This window comes from Pristis pectinata, chromosome 7, assembly GCF_009764475.1.
Source record: "Pristis pectinata isolate sPriPec2 chromosome 7, sPriPec2.1.pri, whole genome shotgun sequence".
Taxonomy (NCBI): Eukaryota; Metazoa; Chordata; class Chondrichthyes; order Rhinopristiformes; family Pristidae; genus Pristis; species Pristis pectinata.
The window spans coordinates 59,141,673-59,169,426 of record NC_067411.1 but is presented as its reverse complement, the minus strand read 5'-3'; the positions used below and the strand labels follow the sequence as shown (position 1 = coordinate 59,169,426).

The window sequence follows — 27,754 nt, the reverse complement described above, 5'->3', positions numbered from 1 at the left end:
AGGCTGTCTGCTTAAAATTTCCAGTCTTTCTAGTTTAAAAGCCTGCCTTCAGCGAGCCCCCAGGCAATACAAAGACTACAAGAGGAGATTAACTATATGAGTACAACAGTAAATTAACCAGTTAGAGTGCAGCAAGAGAAAAATCAACTGATTAAACCATGCTTACTTGCATAGTACTACATCCTAGAATCATATAGTACTGTAAATATGCTTGCAAATCCCTGTGAATTGATATATACAGTTTTGACAACTGAGACGCAACTTGCTCAAGAAGTTGGAAAAAAAACTTTTCTGATGAAAGGTCATTGACCGGAAACATTAACTGTTTCTTTCTCTATAGATGCTGCCTGACCTGCTGAGTACTTCCAGCACTACTTCATATAATAACATTTTTGTTTTTATTACATACAGTGCAACCTCGATATAATGCACCTTGTTATATCACAGATTCAGATATACCAGGGAAATGATCATGTCCCCAAGACATATGTATTCTATTTCATTGCATTATAGAGGGTATAATCCTCTATGCCTGTGTACATTGTTTTGTTGGGCTTTCTAGCTAAGATTTATGAAGAAAAATTATTCAATTAAATGACTGGGCAGTTTTGTGGCAAATGGATTGTCATATGCAAATGTGGAGTCATGAAAACCAGTGTCTGTTGGACCTATACTCCAGTGAGTTGTCAGTAGACCTGCACTCAGTGAGTTATTGTGCAGAACTGTATCCCAGTGAGAGTCAATGTCTGTGGAGTCACTGTGTATGGCAGCTGTCTCTCAGAGAGAGTCACTGTATGTGCATCTTTCTTCTGCTATGTAGGATTTTATGGCTCCACCGTTCAAGTCTGTAACCAATGTTCCGTTGTACTCCAATTATTCCAGGTTTATGGGAAGGCAGTAAAACTCCCAGCAAAATGCAACAATCTTTTGATTGTCAAAGTCCATCTGACAACCGGAGAACTGAGGAGGGAACAGTGGATTCTGAAGACTGTTCAGCAATCCAGCACTGGGGATCTGCTCTACAACTTTCAAGTTTTCAAGGTTTCTATTTCATCTAGAAACAGAAACTCATACAAAAATTCGTAGACTTGTATGGGAAGAAATAAAAGACAGAACATTTTGGTAGGAAGATTAACTTAACAACACTTGGAACAAAGTTAAGACTACCAATCAACAGAGCAAGTATACATCATACATTTATTAAATGAACAACCCTCTCAACTTCAAAATTGGGCACAGGGATTAAAAATAAAAATTCATTGCACTACTTAGTAAAGCATTACTAGTAACTTCCATAAAAAATGTACAAATTTTGTTAAAAATTTATCAAGCTTTCAAATGATTTGGTTACAGATAGATTTATAATACAACACTGAAAACTACTTGTCATGTTAAATGATAGAATATATGAATGATTTAATGAAATGCTCAAATGTTTCCAACAAAATTAATTTGCTTTTTTACTGATTCATCAGCAATTTTTAAATATATAGTGGCAAATGAGGTAACTGTATATGTACCAAAGAAAAATCCCGCTCAAAAGATGTCCATTAAGACCTAAAGATGACCCAGATTGTGTGTGCTTCAGGTTTTATTTCCCCTTGAAATTTAGGCTGCTGTTGAAACCCCACCTCCAATATGACACTTTTAAGATGTTGCACCAAATGTTGCTGTATTTAGAATAAACCTTTTGTTTAAAAAAAGGATCAGTATGGCAAACCTTTTGAATTTTAACAGTCTAGTTTTACACTCTTGGTTTCTTGAAATAATGACTGAAACCTGGGATATCACTAGGTCTTTGTGATATTTGTTTACAATTAACAGAAGTTTTAAACTGTTCACCGAAAACTCATGCAAAACACAAAATGGTGAGCTGGACACATTGATAAACCCAATACTTGTGGGGTCAACCAACACAACAAATCCTACTGCAAGTTGTTGCTTCTCTTACATCATACAGACTGTGGGATTAAATACATAAATGCGCATTACAGTTCATGGCAGTAATAGCTCAGCATGAATCCCCATTCCCACCCAAACCAACCCCAGCTGGGCAGAAGCAGCCATGGCCAGTATGAGTTTGTTTGAATCACATGCACATGTACTTAAAACACACTGACCACAGAAAGCAAAGTCTGCACACATCTGCCCTACAGTCTCCATGCAAACATAAGAAACATTTTAAAAGTGGTTAAGCATTAAGAGTGCAACAATTAACCTTGCCAATAACCAGACCTAACTGTTACTTTGCTTCCTGTCTCCAATTTCCATATGAAAATTAAATGAAAGCTATTCCCTCCAAATAAAAGAATTCCTATCCTATCTCATTAATTCTGACACATGACTTCTAATTAATTATGATGGCATGTCAGTAATTAACCCTTGAAAATAAGTTATGGCAGCACTGTTTAGCCTAAATATCATCATTCAGATAATGCTGTGTTCAGCCTTTGCATTTGTCTCAGCATTACCATTATAGTTGCTGTGGATTATATGCACAAAAACTGATTTAAAGCTCGTTCAAACCATTTTAAGAACTAGTAATCTTGCTGAGAAAAAAAGTGTCACATAGTGCTTGTGTACATTCTGGTGCATGGCACTATAGATGTCTTTTAGTGTAGTGCCATGGAACATTTAGTACTACTGGAATGAATGCACATCGCCAATAACCAAAAACTCAACTAAACTTCAAATTTGTTTTAAAGCTACATTCAAGATCTTCCAATCAGAAATGTAGATTTATATTCTGAAAGAACAAAAGTTATAACTCTATTCATGCCAGAAGTTTTAAATGTTTCCAATCTAAATCCTGTAGCTTTAAAATTGTGCACATCCATATCACTACACAGATACCTTGTAGACTGAATAATAATAATCCAGTATTCCTAAGAGGCCCGTATTTACAATTTCTCTTCCATGATTCCATAAATAATTTAAAGAAGAAAAATTTGTCCAGAACATTTTAAATATTCTGAAATTTAGGTCACCCTGGTTATAGTTTACAAATTCTTCATGCAATATTTACAATCTTTGGCTATGCTTTTTCGCATCGTTTCCACTCAAGAATTATACATTGCATTTGGCCTGATGAGGAAGTCATGATGAAAAATATTTATTGTGCACACATAACTGAATAGTGATAATGATAGCATCTATTTCTACATTTTCAGCAGTCTCTGTAAGCTTCCAAGTCTGGGCCTTTTAGAAGTACTGGATAAACTTTATGAGAAACAGCTTTAAAATCAAGACCATTAACAAATCTGTGAAAAAGTAATACCAGTTGCTAATATCTGGTGTGCAGTTATAATTTGATTTTTTTTTGCTTATATATCTTTGATATCTCTAGGTTATAATGACTCTAATTTCATAGAACATTTCAAAACTAGAAAATTAAAATACTAATACTCCACCATAAAAGTCTAGAGAACTCAGGTACTTGCACAAGGTCCACAAATCTGCATTTAATCACAACTACAACTGAGGTCAAAGGCCAGAAATTAATATTGCTTTCAGCTTTTAAGACCATGAGAAAATAATCAGGCAGGAAAATGAAAATTTGTTCCTATTCTGTGCCCAGTATAAGTAACAAGCAGTTATAGGCCAGGTCTGGTCTGTGGCAACACCAGGCTCTCAATTCATCCCAACAATCCAAATCTACAACATAAATTGTCTGGTGTACTTTTGACCATTAAATAATTACAATAAATCACAAGTTGTATCCTATAATGAGAGTTTCCAAACCAACTGATTGCAATCTTTGCTTCAATCAAATATTAGAGTCAATTTTTATTAGCAAAATGTTAAAAATCTACAAGAATAGTCAATAAGGATTTAAATGACTACTGAGTCGATTACAATCTTGAAGGATCAAAGAAAAACAACTAAATTTCTCCAATCCAAGTCTGCTTTAGTCCTTTTTCTCCAAATGTTTTTATTCAGCAGTCGGCCCCTATTTAATACTATAAAAATAGTAATTTTGCAATATTGTTTTACAAAATTTGCTAAAAATTGAATCGAATACTTCAAACTGTTGATTATATTTGTTACCATATAATAGACCTAATAACTGCTCAGTGCTTTCCTACAAATTTTAAATGAAAATTCCAAACATTGTGTCTTGGGCTCTTATGTGTAAATAACTTTACTGGGGTTACTTTGTCGATATGGGGAAATAACTACTGAATCTGATACAAAATATTATAGAGCATTGTCTAGATAAAGAACTAAAATACTTAAGATTGAGAATATTTTATTTGATCAGAAATATTACCATGGAATGGTGGAGCTGAAGGCAGTAGAATGCCTTCTTGTGCTGTTCTGTGCTAAAACCAGGAAATTTGAAGTAAACAATAATGACTATTGTATTAGGACAGGTTGCAACATGGGAATACTCATTAAGATCAGAAGATAAAATGGAGAAATCTCTTTTCTTTTTAAGGTAGCAAAATAACTGAACAAACTAGGTTAGGTCTTAAGGTGCTTATAGGAGTATTTTGCACAATGCATGGCCCACGTTATCAGACTGGCCAGTAATTTCAGTCACATATATTATTATACAACACCCAGCTTTCAAACCCCTCTGTCGTTCTGCTTACACGATTTACATTCATTGTACATCACAGGACAGCAAAGTATTTCACTCATCTACTGCTTTGGTACTCTGGGTTACAATATACCATATTACAGATCAACATCTTCCTTTACTATTCATAGTGTGGGTGTTTTATCATATGTTCTTCTAATATGCCATTATACAATACTGAGGGGCAACTGGCTGATAAAAATTTTCATAATTGCTGCACCCTTAACTTACAGTGTGCAACTGCAAACAGAAAGAAACAAACCAGTGTACAGTACTAGTACTGTATAAATAACAACTATACATTTCAGCATAATTAAGACTACACACATACAACTCACATCATGCCAGTACTTAAGTTCATCTGACAAAGTACATGTGGCTAGAATACTTGCACACCTACAATCACTCTCACTCACAGTACCTGAAGGCTCTATAAGGTAGACTGCTAAAATTGTTGAACTACCTTTATATTATAATATATATATATGTATATATCTATATATATATATATAGATAGATATATACATATAATATATAATACACGCACATATATATGTGTGTGTATAAATATATAAAAGCACACATGCTAAAAGATCACATCCACTGTAATCCTGCAGCAATACCTGGAATGATCACACAAAAAAAACAGGGAATGTTAGTGCACACACAAATTAAGCTGAAAAAAATTCTTTGGAGTTCCAATCACACTGTTAGTATAACAATCCCATAATTGTTCAATGTGAAGACTATATAAGCTTTATAAATCATTAAATCACACAGTGCAAAGGGAGGTCAAATAACTGCATCACATCATGACCCTTAATGTAAAGGGAAGGCTGGAAGCCACAATAGGCATGTTCAATGGATAGTTCATTCATATGCAACAAGGAAAACCCAAATTTGTGCTATTAAACTGGTCTCATTCTGAATCACGGTGAACTTCTGATGCATCAGCTCGACAAATTGGACATGTACGATTTGCCTATTAGAGAAAGAAAAACATGATTTATAAATCAGTAGTACAGTTTGAAGAAACTAAAGTATAATATATAAAAAGAATGTCGCTAATCAGATCTTGTGCATGCTGGTAGAGGTTCCCTGCAACTTTATAGAAAATGACTTAATGTAAATCTGTAGCATAATGCGTTATGAACATGAGGTCTTTAGATTTTTCTTTCATAAACAAATCAATAACAATTTTGTGACATCTGTATGAAAGATTTACATTACACTCTTCACTGGTATGGTAGTATAATTATGCCTGTTTACTCTTATTTTAAATATTCTGGAAAAGATTATGAAGTATTAAATCATTTAATTTAATAAATTAAAGATATGATATTCTTCTGTCAAATGCTCATGGTAATTACAAAGAATATAAAGGTATACCTTGAAATAAGTTTTTTAGTATTACAGATTTTGCCAAATATAGCATTTACAATAAAGGCATTTACAGAGTTTTGGTAGCACAAACAATAATAGGTAATCAATGTTATGCAGAATATTATTTCAATACTATTTCAACATCTTGCACTATAAAATGCTAAAAGCAAATTATGAAAATATTTTAGAGAATGAGACATTAAGTCCAAGCACAAATTCATGATTACAAATTCATTTTACCTTCAACCATTTGTCGACACACTTGGCATGAAACTCATGGTTGCAGGGTAAGACTCTAAGTAATTGCCTGGACTCAAAATCACACATGCACACGACACATCTGCATAAAACAATGAAAAACAAAATTATTGTGGATTGCGTTTGCACCAGCAGATTAAGTGGCAGAACTTTCAACTGTGGGGACTGCATTTATTTGGTGTAAAAAGGATGCACGAGCTACCTTCCAATTTCTGACCTCACCCCCTCATAAAACTTTAGACTCTGGCCTTAATTCATCCCACCACAATGCCCTCACCTTCAATGAAAATTGTGTTTTTTTCCCTACCCCTACTGCCATAACCCTCCAACTCTGGCATTGCTCCATCTGATAGCTTCTCTTTCTCCCTCTCCTACCAACAAGTCTCTGACATAACCCCACCCATTCCATCTGATTGCTGCAGCTTCCAGCTGCTGCTTCTCCTACTTGTCAACTGTACAAGTGGAAAACAAAAGGAAACAAGTATGAGGTCTTGTCACTAAATTCAGTCCAATCCCCATGTTCCCAGCTTTGATGTATTCTCCAGTTGCTTATAGATGCCTTTGGATTCTCTGCATAAATATCAAGGTCATAATTTAATCTATTTTTCAAGAATAAAAAATAATACCAGGGATGCAAAGACTCTTCTATTTAATCAAAGAGATCTCTGCTATTTTGAATTTTTGCATTAATCATGATATTGAGTCGAAAAAATGAAACTAATTGCCTCAGGGCTTTCCAAGTTGAAGGGTTCTTGGTATCAGTTGAAGGGTTAAACAACGTGATTAGTTGCCCCAGACTCTCAGCTAATTATACCATATATACTTACAATGTTTGCTCTGACTGGTGGTTGTTAGGATTAAATCTATATGATGGAAGTTGTTCAATGTCTGCTTTTGTTAGTCCCCGTGGTTTGGCTTCTCCCAGTCTTTCTGCCAGGTTAAGAAGTGCCTTTATTAAAAAAAAAGTGAATTAAATTATTCATTGCTTGAAACTAAATGCCAGCTTTTAGCTCTTAACCAATATTATACAAGAGTGCCTAATTGTTAAGAATTTATTTTAATGCAACATTTGTATCTGTAATGCACTTAAGATATTTTACTACATTTAAAGTGAAATCTTTATCTTTATCCCAGTGCACCTGGGATAGTTAAAATCATCCTACTTTAGTACTCAGTTGTTCTTGCTGTTTATATCTCTGAACTTGCTGAAGATCTCTCCTCTCATTTCTATTGTTTGATGGACTGCAATACACGCAAAGAACTACATCATTCCCATTCCTCTTTCTTAACACCACCTGTAAAGATACGCTAAATGTAACCCTTACATCCACATCCCGGATTTCCTAATATTCAAGTAGCATCATAAAATCCTTCCCCAACTGTTGCCTAGCAGCACTTAACCCCTCCATATCTCTGTTAGAAATACTATCCTTTCAGAACTGAAAGTACATCACACTTCTACACATCAATGCTTCTCACACCACAATTTTGTGTTAAATACTTTTCAGTCACATGTTTACCACTTCATCCTGACCATCGTTTTTGGAACACTGACCCATTCTTGTATTTTTCTCCTCCACATAAATGTTTTGTACTGTTATCTGTTAATAACAAAGCCTCCATTGCAACTCTCCTTTCTGGTAATGTTCTAATTATTTTCACAAAGCCTTCTACATTCCTAAGACTTCCCTAACTCTGCTCTCAGCATTTAATCTCCAGCCAGACTTTATACATCTAAGAAAATTTAAAAATGTCCCTATATTCTAATGACCCCATTGCCAAGAATTTATGCCATTTCAGATCCAGTGTAAGTGTACTTGTCCCTTGTTCCATTACTAATGCTGCTTGCTTCTATAACCCACCCCAATTTGATCTTATAGGCAAGGTTTTTTTCTCTCCTCATCTTTAAATCATAAATTATTTTCCCCTGTAACTTCCTTGGTTTCTGCAAAAGCACATTATACTAACCTCGTAATTTTCCACCTCACCATCCTCCACATCCAATTCCAAACTAAAAGCTGGTCCCACCGTAGGTGGCACTGGAAGCATTGATCTGCAAAGAACAATTAGGTCTTTAGTTTGAAAGGGAAAAGCACCACTTTCTATATGTAACAGGATTTATAAAAATAAGACACATATTGTAGGTTTCATTTTAATACATCCATAACATTCAATATTAATTATGAAAACCATGAAAAGCCTACCAAAGTATATTTTCCATCAAAAGGAATGGTGGCTCAATTCATGCACACACAGATCTTCAGTTTACATACCTGGATTATATAAAAAAAAATCTCCCACTCAGGTGATTTTTAAGTCTCTTTATCTGGTTTCAAACTCATTAGGCCAAGGTCACTTTGTGTTTGGTGTTAATGGACCAGAAATCCAGGTATCAACAGTTTAGATCTTTAGATTACTATAATTAGATAACATGGGGAGATCTAAGGGACATGAATTTCAACTTTGAAAAGCAAGGACTGACTGGAGGTTAGGCTGCTCCATATCTCTTGGAGAATGTGAGCCTCTGGAAAGCACTGCTGGCTGATGCAGTGTTTGCTGATGGTCTGCATCCTTTATGGGCCAGTTAACTGTATTGAGATTACATCAGTTATAAATGACCACTCACATGATCATCTTGATTTACTTCATTCTACTGAAAGTGGGTGAATGGGAATTGGGTGGATTCCCCGTGAATGTTTTTTTTTATTGGTATGGATTTTCCTGTACTCTTTCTCTGAGATTATTTATTGTCCTACCCTTGAGCAGAGTGGCTTCCTAGGCCATTTCAGAGTCAACAACATTCCTGCAGATTTGCAGCAACAATAGGCCAGAAGGATGGCAGGTTTTCTCTCTTGACAAACATTAGTGAACTAGATGAGTTTTTAATAACAATGTGATCACTATTACTTACCCTAGCATTTAAAGAAAAAAAAATCAGGATTTAATTAATTAAATTTAAAATCCAGAGCTGCCATGATGGGATTTGAACAGCAGACCAAGGAATACAGATCCAAGAGTTTAATTTCAGACCATATTGACTGACATCACTTCAGACATATAAAAGGTTACAACTGGCCCCAAACCTACAACAGGTGAGAGAATAAGGAAAAAAATCAATTAGGATCCCGTCCTGATCCTCTGAGGCTTCCAAACAAAATTTTGCAAATTTTGACCAAAAAAAACATTAGGCTGGGTATATTGCATTCCTCTGTCAAATTGTTTCTAACATTTTAAACAAATGATCAAGTGAAAGGAATTTATGGAACAATGGAAAAAAGTTTATACAAAAATTATGTACATAGTACCAGTGTTTTAACACCATATTCCTACAAAAGTCAGCCAATTTCAGAAAGGAAGTGAACTAGACAAATATTTAAAGAGATAAAAGATATTGCATATAATAAGGAAAATAAACTGATAGCTTCATAATCAATTAATTGCTTAGAAATTCCAAAAATGTTGAAACTGAAGCAAAGACTAGAATTAGGATATTTGTTCATTGTAGTTTTTGTGCCCTTGCACAACATTGTACAATTTATACAGTATAATTTAGCATGATAACAACATTGTACAATAAGCATGAGCTTTAGCATGGTGCTAATACTCCTTGTCCGAATCAAAGATTGTGGCCAAGTACCAATCCAGAAACTTGAACATGCGTAGATTGATAATAGTTAAGGTGTGCTACAGTGTCAGGAGTGTCATCTTTCAAATGAGATGATAAATTAAGACACTGATCCATCAGGTAAACAACCCCACGACAATACTTCAAAGAACAAGTGAGAAATTTCATTTCATATTGGTTACCTGCTTAGAATTCAGGTCATAATTACTATTTGGTAATCAGTTCAAATCACCAGGTTAAATATCTGGAGTAAATCAATTTATTCAATTATAATTATTCAATTATCAGATCTCAACTTCTATATTTAAATCAAGGAGAAATTCTATTTCTTCATAGCAAAAAGTAGCTGCACTTTAGGTTTCCATCCTAAAAAAGTGAGGAAATGAAGCAGAAAGTCACTAGGTAATTTTAATAACTGCAAGAAAAATTAAAGCAAATAGTTTAAAGCTACCGCTGCAATCAATATCCAATTAAAATCTTAGTATAAAGGGCTTACAAAAGATACAACAAATATTTCTGAAACAAGTGATAGAAAATTTATAGAACTAGAAGAGCAGTAAATGGGCTTTATGTAATTCCGTGATATAAAGGTTTAACAAAAATTACACTGGAACTTAGAATCGAAAAAAAAAATTGGAAGATCACAACTGATTAAGACCTTCTAAGGTCTTTTAAGACTCTATGAAACAGGACATTATGTCCACAAGACTTGCTAGTGTTCAGTCCCATTAGATTGTCTGGTACTTTTTCTTTAGGGTAAAGACTGTTTCAAGTTCCCTCCTTTCTTTGCCTATGGATTTGGCTTTCTATCTTTTTTTTAATATATACTTTGGATTGCACTTAAGACTCACTGGAACTATGGCAATAAGTTGGTCTGTATGATTATACTGAACTTTTAATAGTTAAAAAGAGCTACATTAACAAATATTTTATTCTACTATAGGGAGTTAAAAATAGAAATTGCCCTATATAATGTTCTTATCTTCTATAATGCTTTAATATTATTCCTAAGAACAAAATATGTTCAAACCTCACTAAAGCAGACAGGAAATTTAAAACAGTTAATTCAAAATCTGGAATGTAAAGCTACCATCAGTAATGGTAAATGTGAAACCACCAGAGTTTCATAAAAACCCATTTAGTTCACTGATGTACAAGAGAGAATGTAGTCAACTAAAGAAGAGTTCCAACAAATTGAAAAAGGCAAACAACATTGAAAATTAGCAGCAGGTCAATGGATTGGGAAAATGTTTAGAAAATAACAAAGGTTGACTAAAAAAAAACTAATGTAATAAGCTGGGAAGAAATGTAAAAACAGACAGTAAAAGCTCCTACAAGTGTATAAAAATGAAGATAGTAAAAAGGGTAAACACAAGTCCTTTAGACATTGAACAAACAATTCAAGGAAGACACTAAAATCATCTCAATAATAAAGGAAAGTCCACATGCAAAAGAGAGGGAGGAACAAATACTATCACTAGAAGTTACCAAGCAAACTAATGGGACTAAAGGTTATCAAGTCCCCTGGAAATGATGGCTTGCAACAAAGGGTCATTTAAGTAGCTGCAGTGATGTTGGTGCATCAGTCATGATCTTCCAATAATTCCTTGATTCTGAAAAGGTTCCAGCATAATGCCTTTAATCAAGATGGGAGGCAGAAAGGAGGAAAGTATTAGCCTATCAAATGGAAAATGCTGGCATCCAGTACTTAAGGCAGCAGTAGCAGGACATGTGGAAAATAATAATACAATTAAGCAGAATCAACATGGCTTTATGAAAGGGAATCATGTAACTACCTGTATCAAGATTCTCTTGAGATTTACAAACTGGATGAATAAAGGGGAAAAAGTAGATGTAACTTTACTTGTATTTCCAGAAGACAATTGATAGAGTGCTGTGCAAATAATGACTGAACAATAGCTTGTAGTACTGAAGCCAATATATTAACATGAATAGAGTATCGGCTACCAGAAAACAGAATAGGGATAAATGGGTCATTTTCTAGTTGGCAAACTGTACCTGATGGGGTGGCACTGGGACCTCAATTTTATAATCTATATTAATGATAGAATAGGAGGTGACGTGTATTTTAGCCAAATTTGAAAATTACTGATATATCCTTAAAACTTGGAGTGACCATTTGGCTGATCGAGTCTGTGCCAGCACTCAGAACACATCCATCCGTCCCATTCCCCACTTACCTCTCAGCAACTTAACCTATCTCACATTCCTCTCAAGTCCACACCCCTCTCTCCCAATTCTATTGCCATTTCTCGACGCTTGTGGCAATTTATATTAGCTGAATAACCAATCAGAATATCTTTGGGACTTGGGAGGAAACTGGAGCATGTAGTCACGGAGAACTTGCAAACTCTACACAGACAGCACACAACATCAGGACTGAATCCAGCTCACTAGGGCTGTGTGCATTGATGACACTCAAATAGGAAAATGCAAAGCATCTCCAAAGAGATGCAGACAAAGTGAATGGTGGAATAATTACCATGTGGGGAAATGTGAGGCTATCAACTTTGATAGGAAGAAGAATATTGTTTAAATGGAGAAAGACTAAGTCAAACACAACATAAGCATATTGGTGCAGCAAGCAACAGGAAGGCAAATGGAATGCTGGCCTTTATTGTAGAGGATGGAATACAAAGTGGCTGTAGGTCAAGTCAGTGGCAGAAAGTGAGAACTAACACTAGGCTAAAATTTGCTTGATCATTTCCTCACCAATCTACTTTTTGCAGATGATTCTGTCCACATCAATACAGGGAAGGGTTATGGCTGTGCAATCATGTGAAAACCAAGTTCCATATTCACATCTGTGCAGTATGAACTTTGTGCAAATAGGATAGATTCAGAACCAATCAGCTAACTCAAAACAGGCCATCCATCAAGCACTCCAGGCCAAGAGTGGCAACAGAACTGTATTCCACCATAACCTTTAATTTCAAGGATCAGTACATTACTCATTCTAACAACAGCATCAAGCAAAGAAACTAATTTTGGTTTCATGGGAACTATGTAAAAACAGCATGTCTTTAGTAGCACCAAGCATGCACCTAAAATCACCTGGCAACCAGGTGACACTACAACATGGGATAACATGCACCCTAAACAGGTTCAGTAGCATGTTATAGAGAGAAAAAGAAATCCCACAATCAACACAAACTCAACTGAAGCAGCTACATAAATGCTGTTATCACAAGAACAGGTCTGAGACTGGGTACCCTCCAACAGATGATGCACCTCTTCACTCTCCAAGGTTTTTCCACTTTTACAAGGCACTTCAGGAGTGAGGAGAATATTCCACTTGTCTGAATGTATATCGTTCCAATAACATAAAAGCGCGTTTGTTGAGGCTATTTAAAGAACATCCCATCCCCTATCTTAAATGATTCACTCCCTTAACTCTTTCCATTTGTGGCTATAGTTTATGACTTACAAAATAGTTTTACAACTTTTGCCAAGGTTTCTTTCACAGCACCTCCCAAACCCATGTCTTCAATCACCTCAAAAACAGATGGGTACTAGGCTCTAGGGAACACTGAAAAACAAGTTCTACAATTTACTCAACTAGACTTGGAAGAGTGTTTCAGGTCCTTCATTGGTCTATCCAGCAACATTCAGAATAGACCATTCAGCCCCTTGGGACCACTCTACCATTCAATATGACCATGGATGATCATCATCCACTTCAATCCCCTGTTCCTGCCTCCTCCCATATCATTTGATTCTTTCAGTATTAAGAAATATCTTCTAGGTAGATGGAATAGTTATAGCACAGGCGGTGACCATTTGGCCCATCATGTTTGTGCTGGCTCTCTATCACAGCAATTCAAGTTCCACACCCCAGCCTCTTCTCCACAGCCTTGCAACTTAGTCCTCAGCATTATTTATCCAACTCACTCATGAAGGCTATGATGGAACCTGCTTCCACACCTGCCAGCAATGCCTTCTACATTCTAACCACTTGTTACCTCCTTTTTGAATACACTAAATGACTGTGTCCATTGCCTTCTGTGGTAGAGAACTGCAGAGGTTCATCACACTCTAGGAGAAGAAATTGCTTCTGATCTCTGTCCTTTTTGAATACACTAAATGACTGTGTCCATTGCCTTCTGTGGTAGAGAACTGCAGAGGTTCATCACACTCTAGGAGAAGAAATTGCTTCTGATCTCTGTCTAAAGCAGCCTACTGAATATCCTAAGGTTGTGACCATCCCTCCACTCCCAAGTTCTGAACTTTCAAGAATATTCTTCCCTGCATCTAGTCCTGTAGTGACAATAATAAACCAATACTAATATCACATTCTTCTAATTTAGTGAATATGGGTCCAATTGACCCATTGTTCCACAAATGACAGTCCTGACTTTCCAGGAATCAATCTAGTGAATTAACATCCTTGCATTCCTTCCATGGCAAAAACATCCTTCCTCAGAAAAAGGAGACCAAAACTATACACAAAACTCCAGATGGGGTCTCACCAGGGTCCTATATAGGTAGCTGCAATAAGACATTCTCAATTGAGTACAACTTGGGCCCAAGCACAGACTGTTGTGGCACCACCCCCACCCCCAGTGCTGACTTTATCCAATTACATTACTGCTTTCCTGTTATTACACTTTTAGAATAGATGCTAGCTTTTTCCCCACCATTGATATTAAGCTTACCGGTTTGTAATTTCCTTTCTCTCCATCATTTTTTTATAAATAGTGGAGTTGTATTTGCCACACTCCAAGGATTAAAGAATTTTGGAAAATGACCACCAATGTACTACCATTTCCAGGACCACTTCCTACAGTGCTCTGGGATGTACACCATCGGGCTCTTCAGCTTTTTCAGCCTTTACCCCCATTAATTTCCCTCACTTTACTTCTTTACTATTTCTTTCCTGCAGTTCCTCCCTTTCTCTGGATCCTTGGTTCTCCAACAAATTTCTAAGGTTATTAGTATCCTCTTTTGTGAAGATAGAACCTGTGTTTAATTGTTCTACCATTTTTTTTGCTCCTATTAGAATTTCCCATTTCTTACTAACTACATTTGGGTCCACTAACCTTTTTTCCATCAGATTTTTATAGAAGTTTTACAGTTAGATTTTGTGTTCCCTGCAAGTTTACTCTCATAATCCCTCTTCCCCTCTTAATCAACCTTTTTATCCTCCTTTGCTGAATTCTAAATTGTTTCCAATGCCTAGGCCTTCTGCTTTTCCTGGCAATTTTATATGTCTCCACTTTAGACATAATACTATCCCTAATTTCCTTCATAAACTACCACTGAACCCTCATTCCTAACTTACTCTTGTGCAAGACAGGAATACATAATCATTGTAATTAACATATACACTCCTTAAATATTATATGTTGCCTAGCCATACATCAATCTATTTTAGTGAAGTTCTCCATCTGTCATAGCCAACTCATACTTCATAGTTTCCTTTGTTCAGAAATGTGCGAATCCTCTGCACATTTAGCCATGTCTCTGTAACTCTAATAATATAGTAACTGTTGATATCGATTTGCACTGTTAATTCATCAACTTTATTAGAAACATAGAAAAACCTACAGCACAATTCAGGCCCTTCGGCCCACAAAGCTGTACCGAACATGTCCCTACCCTAGAAATTACTAGGCTTACCCATAGCCCTCTATTTTTCTCATCTCCATGTACCTATCTAACAGTCTCTTAAAAGACCCTATCGTATCCACCTCCACCACCGTTGCCGGCAGCCCATTCCACACACTCACCACTCTCTGAGTAAAAAACTTACCCCTGACATCTCCCCTATACCTACTCCCCAGCACCTTATACCTATGTCCTCTTGTAGCCAATCTTCTGCATATTAAGGCACTATGACTTTAGACTTTTAATGTTATTAAAAGTTTTTAATGTTATTAGCCCTCTTAGCTCTACTTTGGCCCTATTTACTCTCATCTGTTTTTCTCAGCTATAATTTGCTACTTTTTATCTTTCACTTTTCTTCTTGTTTACTATGTTTCTGTCTCTATGTTCCTCTTCTCCTGACATTCAAGTTTAAACCCTCCTGATAGAATAAATTAACACCAACCCCTTCTTTCCAAACCTTCCCTCTGAGGATATTAGTCCCTGTTCTGCCCAGGTTTAGCCCATCCAGTTTGTACTGGTCTCACTTCCCAGTGTTCCAGGAATCTGAATTCCTCCACACCACCACCTCCCCCTCCGCCACACCATTTCTACAGCCACATATTCATGTTATTTTTCTATTCCTCCCATCTCTATTCTTGCTAGCAAGTGGATGCATGTGAGCATTCTGAAATTACTACCTTTGCAGTAGTGTGTCACCACAAGGACTTTCCACTGCCAACTTTGGCAATATGGGACAGCCAGTAACGATTATCTTGCCTGAAATGCCACATGCCAAAGAGCAATATATTAAAAAGAACACATTTTGTGAATTGAATACGAGTTCATCAGAATTTTCCAATATGCGACTTAACTCAGGCAGTTGCATGCTCTTAAGCGCAATTTGTAAAACGGATCCCACTGCAATTTTTTTTTCAGATTTTCTACTCAATAATATATTTGTAATGGAAGGTCATTGACTTCAAACATAATTTCCACAGGCGCGATCTGAGCTTTTCTACCACTGAGGTGAATTTTGTAAAGTTACAATTGCTGATAGAAATAAAATTTATTTTGATTTTTCTGCTTTCATGATTAAGTTAGTATGTGCAAAATACAAGTAAATACAAGAAATCAATCATGATATTAGAAACTGATAAACCAGGCTGTGTGTTACAACTTTCATCATAATTGATCAAAATCCCTGTTCAGCATTCTGTAATTTTTCTTTTGAAAACACTACATCCCTCACTCTGTTGAGTAGGCAGTTTGCACATTCATCCAGTTACTTGATTGAGCCACTGAACAACTGGAGTGCAAAGCTTTCCAAACATCTCATAGGAAATACATACTCAACTGTATTGTGATAGTTAAAGGTTGCTAAACTCACGTACAGGAAATATGGCAAGAAGCTGGGATGATAAGGTGGAGGTGGTAAGGGTTGCTGTGAGCGATATCTGCGTCCTGGCAGTCTTCGAGGCATGAAATGAGGATACGGCTGTTTGGGAGCAATAACAGACAACAGTAAACATAAACTGGAGTCAAAATACTCTCTCAATATCATCCATAAATTAGCTCTTAATGAAGAAAGGAACTCAATAGTTAAGTATCATCAACAAGGGACACTTACTGGAAGATCAAGTTTTCAAAATAACCAGATTTATAAGGCCCTTCTGCAGGGCCTCATGCCACCTCTAATCATGCTGAAAGAAGTCGTCCCTGTAGATACAATTTTTTTGTGAAGTAAAATCTCAACAGAACAAGTCCATAAACCATGGATGAGACAGTATTTATCTTTTCATTGATATTTAATTATTTTCTGCTTTACAATTATTACCTATAGCTTGTAGAAGACACTGTTACTGAAGTTTATAACTTGCTCTCTCAAAGTAACTAATATCACTTGCATAACTGTGGCAAAAAACCCTTAAGAGAAAGTTGGTGCTGCAGAACAGTGAACTCAGTAGTAGTTGCAGGACACATTTAGTTTGGAATAAATTAATCAGAGAATTCCTTTGGGAATCTATTTGATATAATTCCTACAGGACAAATTAAAATAACCCAGTTTGGCTGATTTGTGTCACATTTCAAAATTGTAACAGAAATTTTCTACAAGTCTACCGCTAAATTGATTTTCTTTAAAACATTTTAATTCCAACCAGTATAATGTGTTCTCTTCTTTCACCAACTCCACAGTATGACCAGTAGCTAATTACTGATGATACAATGCGAGTCAATACCCTAAAGTACCCCGCATAGAACAAAATCATTCTGATACACAACAACAAAGAAAGTGAAATCACAGGACTGTGCTTCTCCTCCATTAGAGATGCTGACAAATCAGAAATGGTCCTGGTTTTCTGTTGTGTTCCCTTGATGGGCGCAGCAATTGAATGTCAAGAAATAGCTTCAAGCATCTGCAACCTTTACAATGAAATGTGCTGAGCAGATGACCTATCTCAGCTACTTCCCATGATTGCCACCACAACAGAAACTGATTCAGCCAATTTGATTCATTCCACATGATATAAAGAAACAGACTTCTAGACTCAGACAATGGGACCAGAAAACATCATATGAAGAATAATAGGTGCCAGCCACTTGGCCCCTCAAGCCTACTCTGTCATTTACTAAGATTATGGTTAATCTTATAAAAACTTCAACTCTGCATTCCCATCTATCTGCAGTAATCTTTCACCCCTAACTTATCCATATCCATCTATCCCTACTTTAAAAATATTCAAATACTTTGCTTTCACTGTCTTTTGCAGAAGAATTCCAAAGACTCATGACCCTCAGAAAAAATCTTGCCTCATCTTCATCAATAAATGGACAACCCTTTATTTTTAAAGAAGATAATACCTATTTCTAGGGTTTCCTATAAGAGAAAACGTCTTCTCCACATCCACTCAATTAAATAAACCTTTAACATTCTTCCTTGAATACAGAATACTCCAGAAGTGGTCTCACCAACGCCCTATATTTCTGAAGCATGACCTCCTTCCTTTTACATTCAATTCTCCTAGCAATAAATGATAATATTCTGCTCTAGCTTCCCTGATTACTTACTGCACCTACATTCTAGCCTTTTCTAAATCATATATCAGGACACCTAGACAGATCTCTCATAATGCAAATTAAATGAATTAATGCATTTTATCAAATAACATTGTTAAACTCTGCATCCATCTGCCTTTTCTAGATTTTTTTTAACTTCTGCATTGTAAGTCACTTGTGACTAAATTTTAGACCTTTGACCCACAACACCTTTAATGGTCTTACAACCTGGCCAAGTTTTACTATTACGTCAAGGACATAAACAACAAATAACAATTTCTTACTGAATCTATGAAGGATGAACTACGTTTTAAGTTTGTTTGTCCTATGTATAAATATTGTAAAACCATAATGGATGGAATACAGGCCCTCCCTGTGTTACGAGTGCCTGACTTGTGGACATCCTGTAAACACGAGTGAGCTCCCATAAATATTTTAAAATTCAAATGAGAAGCAGTCGTGACAAAAAAAATAACCGATTCCATGTAACCTCTCCATAGTAATCAGACACATTCTCTCTTAAGAACACAGGCTGCCTGCTTCACCATGGGAGGCCACTTTACAGAGTTGCTTTGGAAGTTGACAAGCAATAGCTTCTATTGATACTTCTGCAACAATATGCTATTAAGCAATCTAACAGCCACTGATATTTCAAGCCTATCGAAACCAGCCATCGAACGTGGGATGGCCTGATTCTGTACCATTATAACTAGGCAGGGGAAGACTACAAATGTTCATGTTAAATGGCCCTCAGCAATGCCATTCACTACAATACTGAGGAGGTATGACTATTGTATTGAGTGATTTTGTTTATTTTCCAACATATGGACAAAACTGACTTATGGACATCCGTAAAAATGGAACCCATTTGCACCCAAGGCTGGCCCGTATTATAAAAAAATGTATTAAGTTCCAGGGAACACTTTGCAATGGGCAGTACAGTGGCACAGCCAACAGAGCTACAACCTCATAGCTGCAGTGATGTGTTGAAAGCTGACCTCCAGTACTGTCTGTGTGAAGTTTGCACATTCTCCCTGTGATCACATGGATTTCCTCCGGGTGTTCCAATTTCCTCTCGATCTCAAAAATATGCTGGTAGATAGGTTAATTGGCATTGTAAACTGGTAACTGCCCCAAGTGTGTCAATGAGTGGTAAAATTTGGGAATTGATGGAATGTGGGGAGAATAAAGTGGGATTAATGTAGAATTAGTGTAAAGTGGGTGCTTGATGGTCAGCGCAGACTTGGTGACTCACAGACTGTTTCCATTTTGTATGACTCTGACTATTAAGTCACCTGGGATTAGGAGAGACAGTAGGTATAGCATTTCAGGGGGTCAATGACCTTTCTTTGAAAAGCAATGCTTCTGGCATTGTCTATTTCAGGATGCAAGATGTAGGTTGAAATTTATTAGTTTTTAAAAAAGCATTTGTATCTATGTCAAATCACTGGATTGATAGCAGGTAAAATTTGCATAACAAGCCTAACTAACTCGGGTAAAATTGTTTCTAAATAAAATTTTAAAGTAAAAGTCCTTTGGCAGTAAAGCCACATAATAATTAATGAAGTATCTTTTTATACACTATTCAACATCCTTAAAATATATTTACATTGTGCCAAAATGAATTTGGGTCTTAAGTTCATTAGCTGCAAGCTGAAAGCAAAGTTTACCATGGAAAATCATTCATAGCCAATTCCTGTGAATTATTCTGCATGAAATAAACTAAGGCCTACAATAAGTTCTCAGTCATAGCTTTTTTTTCTGGCCTAAAAAATTCCTCTCATGATTTCTTTGTCAAGTCCATTCAAGTCACACAGTAGAATCAAAAACATCATTTGGTACTTGAAGATGAATTGAAACAAGGAAGATCTTAGAACATGTTACAATGTTCTTGGTCTTTTCTGCTTTGGGCAATCCCATTCCACCCTGCAGTAACACTCTATTACCCAGTGGTAGATGAAATAAAGAAACCTTCAGTACTCACAACTCCAAAGGGCAGCTCTTGGTGAAGAGGGTCATGCGGCAGGAACTGAAGTGGTGCAGATGGAGGCAGGGTAGGCGGGTGTGGTGATGGAGGATAAGTGAAACCACTAACAGGAAGATGATCTCCCAGTAACTCCACTTCATTTTCTATCCTTTGTAAAGGCTAACAAGAGATAGGTAAGAACTATTAGCCGTGGTTTTCTTGATTATGATCAGTCAGTATGATGTTTTGTCCATTTTAAAGCTTTTGGAAATAATTTCTTTGAGATCATTTAGGCAATTTAAAAAGATATCAGGCTTTGACAATTTAGTGAAAATTCAACATATGCTCATTTAAAACTGCAAATTTAGTATTGACGCTTTCACATTTTTGACAAACTATATTTGCAATCTGGTTCCAACGACATTACTTATTTTTCTGCTTACATACTAATATGCCCAGTGACATGTAAATTATCACCTTTTTCTTCTGGACAGCTCTTGTGACTGTACTTAAGCAGAAATTAGCAATATTGGTACAGATTGAGGGCATCAAGAAGCCCTTAGAAGTCAGATAGACTTGGACCAAATGAAATCCATTTTACCCTATTCAATGTGTCAAATTTATGGAATAGAGTTTTCAAACCATTTTATCACACAGTGCAATCATATGGATATCAATCATAGAGATTAAATGACGTTGACCAATTAAAATAAACAGAAGACAGTAGATTATATGCAACTTTAAATGCACAACAGGTTTGTATTTATGCAAGATCTTTTTTCGAATTGCATGCTTCAGTTTGAGAGAGGGAGAGGGAGAGAGGGAGAGGGGGATAGATAGATATCCATGATACACACCATAAGATCGGAATGATCATTCCAAAAGACAGCTAATCATTACCAGCCCCTTTCAGCTCAAGCCAATTTTGTATCTAATTTGCCTTTCTCCCTTGGAACCCATGGCCTTTTACTTTCTTTGACCAGCTTTTCAAAGTTCCTGCTTTAATTCTTGTAGACTACATGAATTGCAGAGTTCTTATGAACCCCTCCTTTTTCCCCTTCAAAAGATCCAATCAATTTAATGAGACTCAATATTCCCTTAGCAACACACAGTCTATCGGAGGAACTCGGCAGGTCAAGTAGCAACTTTACTTGACCTGCTAAGTTCCTCCAACAGATTGTTTGTTGCTCCAGATTCCAGCATCTGTGGGTTTTTATCTCAACATTCCCTTAAATCCATAACTGATTGTCCTTGATTTATCTGCATCTTCCAAAATGAAGATTTAAACTGCCCCTCGGAATTAATTGTAATAATTTATCCACTACCAATGATAACTGCTCTGCAGAGATTTAATGTATCCCTTTCTCTGCTAACAATGAGAGTGTCAGCAGTTCTTCAACCCTCCACCATCACTCCTATAATCAGGAAGGATTACAAAATGATGGTCGTAGCCTTCATAATTTCCTCCCTTGCTTCATTTAACATCTTGGGATATATTTGATTCATGCCTGGTGATTCATTCATTTTCACAGATGCTAAAACTCTTGATACTTCCTCTCTGACTAGGGTAATCTCGTGGAATATATCACACTCGCCCTCCTTCAGTACAACAATCGCATTGCCTCCCTCTCTTTGAAAACGACTGCAAAGAATTCATTAAGAACCTTATTCAATCCTCCGCCTCTATACACAATCATTCTTTGTTCTAACTCCTTTTCTTTGCTGCCTTTGAAATTTCTTTGATTTTACCTATCAGTATTTTCCCTACATACTTTGTTTTTCTAATTTCCCTTTTAATTTTACTTCTTGTACTTCTTAGATTCTCAATTTTTTGTCATCTTTAGCTCTTAGTGTTTGACATAAGCTTATCTTTTTCCCCCTCATCCTATCCTCTATCACCCTTGTCATCTGGGGGCTCTAGGTATGGAAGCTGCAACCCTTTTTCTGAGTGTGCAATTCCCGTATCTTAAAACTCCTTCTTGAATTCCTCCTTTTGCTGCAGTTGTACCTTGGTTATGTACACTCGACTTACACTCATACATATGAAGGAGCTCCTGTAATATTATTAAATTCAAAAGTCTGACGTATACATTCATTTCTATGGATGGCATGGATAGCAGAACTAGATCCCACCCCTCCCCCCCTCTATTTTTAGTAAATGTTCCTTCTTATCAGTATTGTGTGTTTTTGATGCCACTATTATGGAGGTACAGTTACGATATCGAATGATTTTGGTGTAGTTTCTGATTTGTGTACAAAATGAAGTCAAGGACATCTGTAAAAACAGAACCATATGTTACCCAGGAACGGCCTGTACCTTCAAGCAGCTGTCTTGGACAAGTAAAATTGGTCTTTCCCCAATTTATAGCCCTTACCTTTTACCTTTGTCCTTTTCTACGTGTCAAATCTAACAGAATTATAATCACTGCACATGATTTTTGGATGGACAGGTAATGGGTTAAATGATTTTTTTTGTTTATCTGGATGGTCTTGCTCTTGTGACTTTAGGATATAAGATTAGATTTCTTTATTAGTCACATGTACATTGAAACACACAAGTGAAATGCATCTTTGTGTAGAATGTTCTTGGGACAGCCCACAAGTGTCGCCACACTTCCAGCGCCAACATAGCATGCCCACAACTTCCTAACCAGTACGTCTTTGGAATGTGGGAGGAAACCGGAACACCCAGAGGAAAATTCTTTAGTAATATGTTAATGTGGGGTTTCCTCTTGCATGGATATTAAGCCCATCATCTTTTCAGCAACAAGGGGTGGAGTTATATACAAGTTGGCAATAAGTTTCTGATCTGAAAAAAGGTTGAGTGACCACAACTCTTTCCCACCAGTTAATGCAAAACAGTAGTAACTAGCCCAAAAGGCTGAAAAAATTGCAAAGTTTTTCCATAATTTTCATGTTTTATTTCATGTTTCTAATATCTGCAGTTTCTTTGGTTCTCATAATTCTCATAAACAGACATTTATATTATACAAGAAGCTAACTATTTCCATTATGTACTATTAGAAATTGAACTAAATTATAAATTCACACATTCTTCACAAACTCCTCCACTGCAAGCTCACCTTAACACCTCTAAGTGCTTATTTCTGGTGTGAGCGATTCTAGTGAATAAATTCCATGGAATTGGAATTGGTTTATTATTGTCACATGTATTGAGGTAGAGTGAAATACTTGTCTTGCATACCATTCATACAGATCAATTCATTACACAGTGCATTGAGGCAATACAAGGTAAAACATTAACAGAATAAAGTGTTACAGTTACAGAGAAAGTGTAGTGCAGGTAGACAGTAAGGTGCAAGGTCATAACGAGGTAGATTGCGAGGTCAAAAGTCCATTTTATCGTAATAGGGAACCGTTCAATAGTCTTATAACAGCGGGATAGAAGCTGTCCTTCAGCCTGGTGGTACGTGCTTTCAGGCTACTGTGTCTTCTGCCTGATGGGAGAGGGGAGAAGAGAGAATGTCTAGGTTGGGTGGGGTCTTTAATAACACTGGCTGCTTTACCGAGGCAGTGAGAAGTAGAGACAGAGTCCATGGAAAGGAGGCTGGTTTCCATGATGTGCTGAGCTGCGTCCACAACTCTCTGCAGTTTCTTACGGTCATGGACAGACCAATTCCCATACCAAGCCATGATGCATCCGGATAGTATACTTTCTATAGTGCATTGATAAAAATAGGTGAGGGTCAAAGGGAACATGCTAAATTTCTTCAGCCCCGAGGAAGTAGAGGCGCTGGTGAGCTTTCTTGGCCGTGGCATCTATGTGGTTGGACCAGGACAGGCTGTTGGTGATGTTCACTCCTAGGAACTTGAAGCTCTCAACCCTCTTGACCTCAGCATTGTTGATGTAGGCAGGAGCATGTGCACCACCCCCTTCCTGAAGTCAATGACCAGCTCTTTTGTTTTGCTGACACTGAGGGAAAGGTTGCTGTCATAACACCTTGTCACTAGCCTCTCTATCTCCTTCCTGTACTCCGACTCATCGTTATTTGAGAAACAGCCCACTACAGTGATATCATCTGCAAACTTGTGGATGGAGTTGGAGCAGAATATGGCCATGCAGTCATAAATGTATAGGGAGTAGAGTAGGGGGCTGAGGACGCAGCCTTGTGGGGCACCAGTGTTGAGGATAATCGTGGTGGAGGTGTTGCTACCTATCCTTACTGATTGCGGTCTGTTGGTCAAGGAGTCGAGGATCTAGTTGCCAAGGGAGGTGTTGATTCCCTGGTCTCGGAGTTTGGTCATGTATATCTCATGCACTTTTGGTCTGGCATTTTTCATAGTAATCTTTGCATTATTATCTTCATAACTTTGTATACATTATAATGTGATCTGGATCACCATCTTCTTGACATCACCTGAATTAACCAGTATATGTAAACTATCATGCAAAACTAACGACAATAACTACAACTGAAACAATTATACTATATATTTCAACATACCAATGGCTATGATGAAATCAACAGTAACAGTCTTTATTTTGCTTGCTTCTGAGAATTCGCCATTGTCTAGCTATAGACTTCAAATTGCCTTGCAACCTGACTTTCCTCCTCCTAGTTCAGTTCCTAAATTGTGCTTCTGTCCTTTCCTTTTCCTTTTGAACCTCTACTGTTAAGGAACGTTCCTTGGCCTCAACCAAAATACTCCACCTACAATCCCATTGTGCTAGGCTGTATAACTGAGAACTCATGACCCACTGGTTGCCTGTCTTGATCTTCCAGTTTATGAATGAAACCATCAGTCCATAATTTTGCTTGTCGCTTCTTTATGGACTTACTGCTCTCAATATGAAGTTCCCCAAGCACACTGATCAGACATACTGTATGTGATTGCTAATACAAATGATGGGAGTCAACGTGCACACTCTCTTTAACATTTCCTTTTCTCCCCACACACTTCTGTTTCCATCAGCCTATCATTTGCCTCTTTAGCACACAGGCTTTAGAAATTACACCTCTTTTTGTCTCTACTGTACTGTTCCATTCCTGGTCTTGGTTGGTTTTAGACCACTCTCAACCTTCACCTTCTCAGCTTCTTCTCCCATTCGTGCTTGCACATTCATATCCGTTCTCCACTCAGTCAAAACTTGCCAGCTTATACATAATAAGCATCTTCAAACCTTGTATCCTTAGTTTTGCATATACTGTCCAATATTGTATCCTTTGTTTTGCATATACTATCCACAACATGGACTGACCCTCAACTTCAAAACCTCAGTTTATTCCAATGCTGATTCTGTAGCCACTTCACTGTCAAATTCGATCCATGCAACACCCAGGATCCTAAGCCAACGAGAGCTTGGAGTTCTAATGGTTCAGCATCCTTTGAGGTTAACAAGCGTGTTTTATGTGGAAAATTATTGATAAAACAGCATTCTGCAACTATTTTCTGGTGTCCTCTCTGTCACATGTGCCATCAATTTCTCTCTAGTTCATATTACAGCCTGAACCTTCTTTATTGACTCCATTTGCTGCAATTCCATTATTTATTTTCACCCCAAAGAAATGCTTTGCTCAAGCTTGTTGCAGAGTACAAGTGTTTCTACTTCCAAGAACATTAATTCATCAGCCATATTTCCCAAAAACATCTTTCACTCACCAAGATGCTGCTCTGCAAAGTCTCAATCTTTTTCTCTTCTTCAAATAGAATTTGGCTTAACTAAGTCACGGCAGCATCACCACGAGAAATGAAAAGTGACAATTCATCTAGTCCAGCCTGCTTTTGAGGCATTCATTTTTATTCTTTGTTGTATACTCCTGGAGCTCCAAATGGCACTTCTAATTCCAGCAACTCCCTTGATCGCCGAGAACACCTCGCTCTAAAATAATGGTTCTTCGTCTCTACGCTGTCCTTGGATACTGCACTGGAACTATCAATTCACTGGTTTCTATAACTAGCTCGTTTGCATTGCTGAAGTATTCCTTGCACCGCAGCAGTATTCCTTGCACTGCAATGCACATTAACTGGAGACTTCTTGGTGCTACCCAAGACTAATGGTTTGCTTGTTCTGGCCCAGTGTACCGAGTGTGATTGGCTTTTGGTTCTCCTTCCTTCCAAAGCAGTCTTTCAGTCCAAGAGACTCAATCTCATCTACTCCCATAGTTGCCAGTATGTTTGTATCCCATAACAAGTCAAGATTGTTTGACATAACTTGCCAGATACCCAGCAACCCATCTCAATCATGTCTCAGATGCTCCCTTTGAATAACTGTCCAACACTATTTTGGTCTGCCTCAGCTATAAGTGGTGGAAATATTCCAGTACATACACTGTTCCATCGCAAAATGGATCTATACACATATCTACAATTGCTTCCTCAATCAATGTGACCTTAAATGGATCATTACTCTTATCTGTGCTATTAATACGAATAAATATCCTATTTCCAGCTTTTTAATTGAACTTCACTGTATATACAATGGATTCATTCTATAGATTTTCCTTCCCACCACATACGGTGACTACCATCTCTTTTGGCCTTCTGCATTTTAAAGGACTTGCATACTTCTGCAATGTGCCCTATTCTTTGGCAACTGTAGCATTAAGTCATATTAAGCATGTACTTCAAGGCAAAGTGGCTTTCATATCATCTGTGGTATGGCCTTCCACCCATGTGACACGTAGCCTCTACATCCTGAGGGGTTAAATGACTGGCTGATCACCTGCTGAATCTGCTAGCAAAGTCCATATGACTCTTTCTTGATAAAGACCATCAAAGTGCCAATACTGAATTTGGGAACCTAATCCTTGATGCACATAAGAAACTGTCTCATTCTCAAGCACCATCTCCATTCTGCATTCTTCTTCAATCGCTAGGAACCCTGCATTAACTTACTTCACCTGAATTCTTTCAATTTCTAACAGTGTCAGATTAAATCTCCCTTAAGTCTGCACAATGCCCTCATGTGATACTTCAGCAGTAGTTTAAGGTGCCAAAATATTCATCATTTCATTTGCCCTCAACCTACTGTCAGCAACAGTATCATTTTTCTTTGTATTACATTCCTCTGCTGTGTCCTTTCCTTGGACCTTGACCATGTTGCTTGCTTTGAGGAACAGCATCACATGTTCCATATGTGGGTGAATGCCCACGTCTGTTCATACTTCAAGTGCTCCAATATATCCTCAATGTCTACTCTACACCATCATTGTGCTCTACTCAGAAAACACCAGTTTCTATTTTTCTCAGAATATCACTGATCCAGCACTTCCTCAAGCAGCAACGTATCACTTTCCTTACCAATCTAATGTCTCTG

The 27,754-nt window shown here is 37.1% G+C and overlaps 1 protein-coding gene across 7 annotated transcripts in view; it reads right to left on the bottom strand.

The window, feature by feature from the left end:
* Nucleotides 1–1,207: 1,207 nt before the first annotated feature.
* The window catches only part of LOC127572194 (E3 ubiquitin-protein ligase RNF38), a 301,536-nt gene continuing 274,989 nt past the window's right edge, over nt 1,208–27,754 (bottom strand). For 6 of the 7 annotated variants that reach the window (XM_052019112.1, XM_052019111.1, XM_052019113.1 and 3 more), the window contains 6 exons: nt 20,494–20,655; nt 16,847–16,950; nt 8,192–8,276; nt 7,051–7,172; nt 6,206–6,305; nt 1,208–5,564 (listed from right to left, as the gene is read on the bottom strand). In XM_052019112.1, coding sequence (XP_051875072.1) covers nt 5,502–5,564; nt 6,206–6,305; nt 7,051–7,172; nt 8,192–8,276; nt 16,847–16,950; nt 20,494–20,655 — 636 coding nt within the window. In that variant the 3' untranslated portion in view covers nt 1,208–5,501. The remainder of the gene's footprint in view (nt 5,565–6,205; nt 6,306–7,050; nt 7,173–8,191; nt 8,277–16,846; nt 16,951–20,493; nt 20,656–27,754) is intronic. The other variant, XM_052019110.1, reaches the window with a different exon arrangement.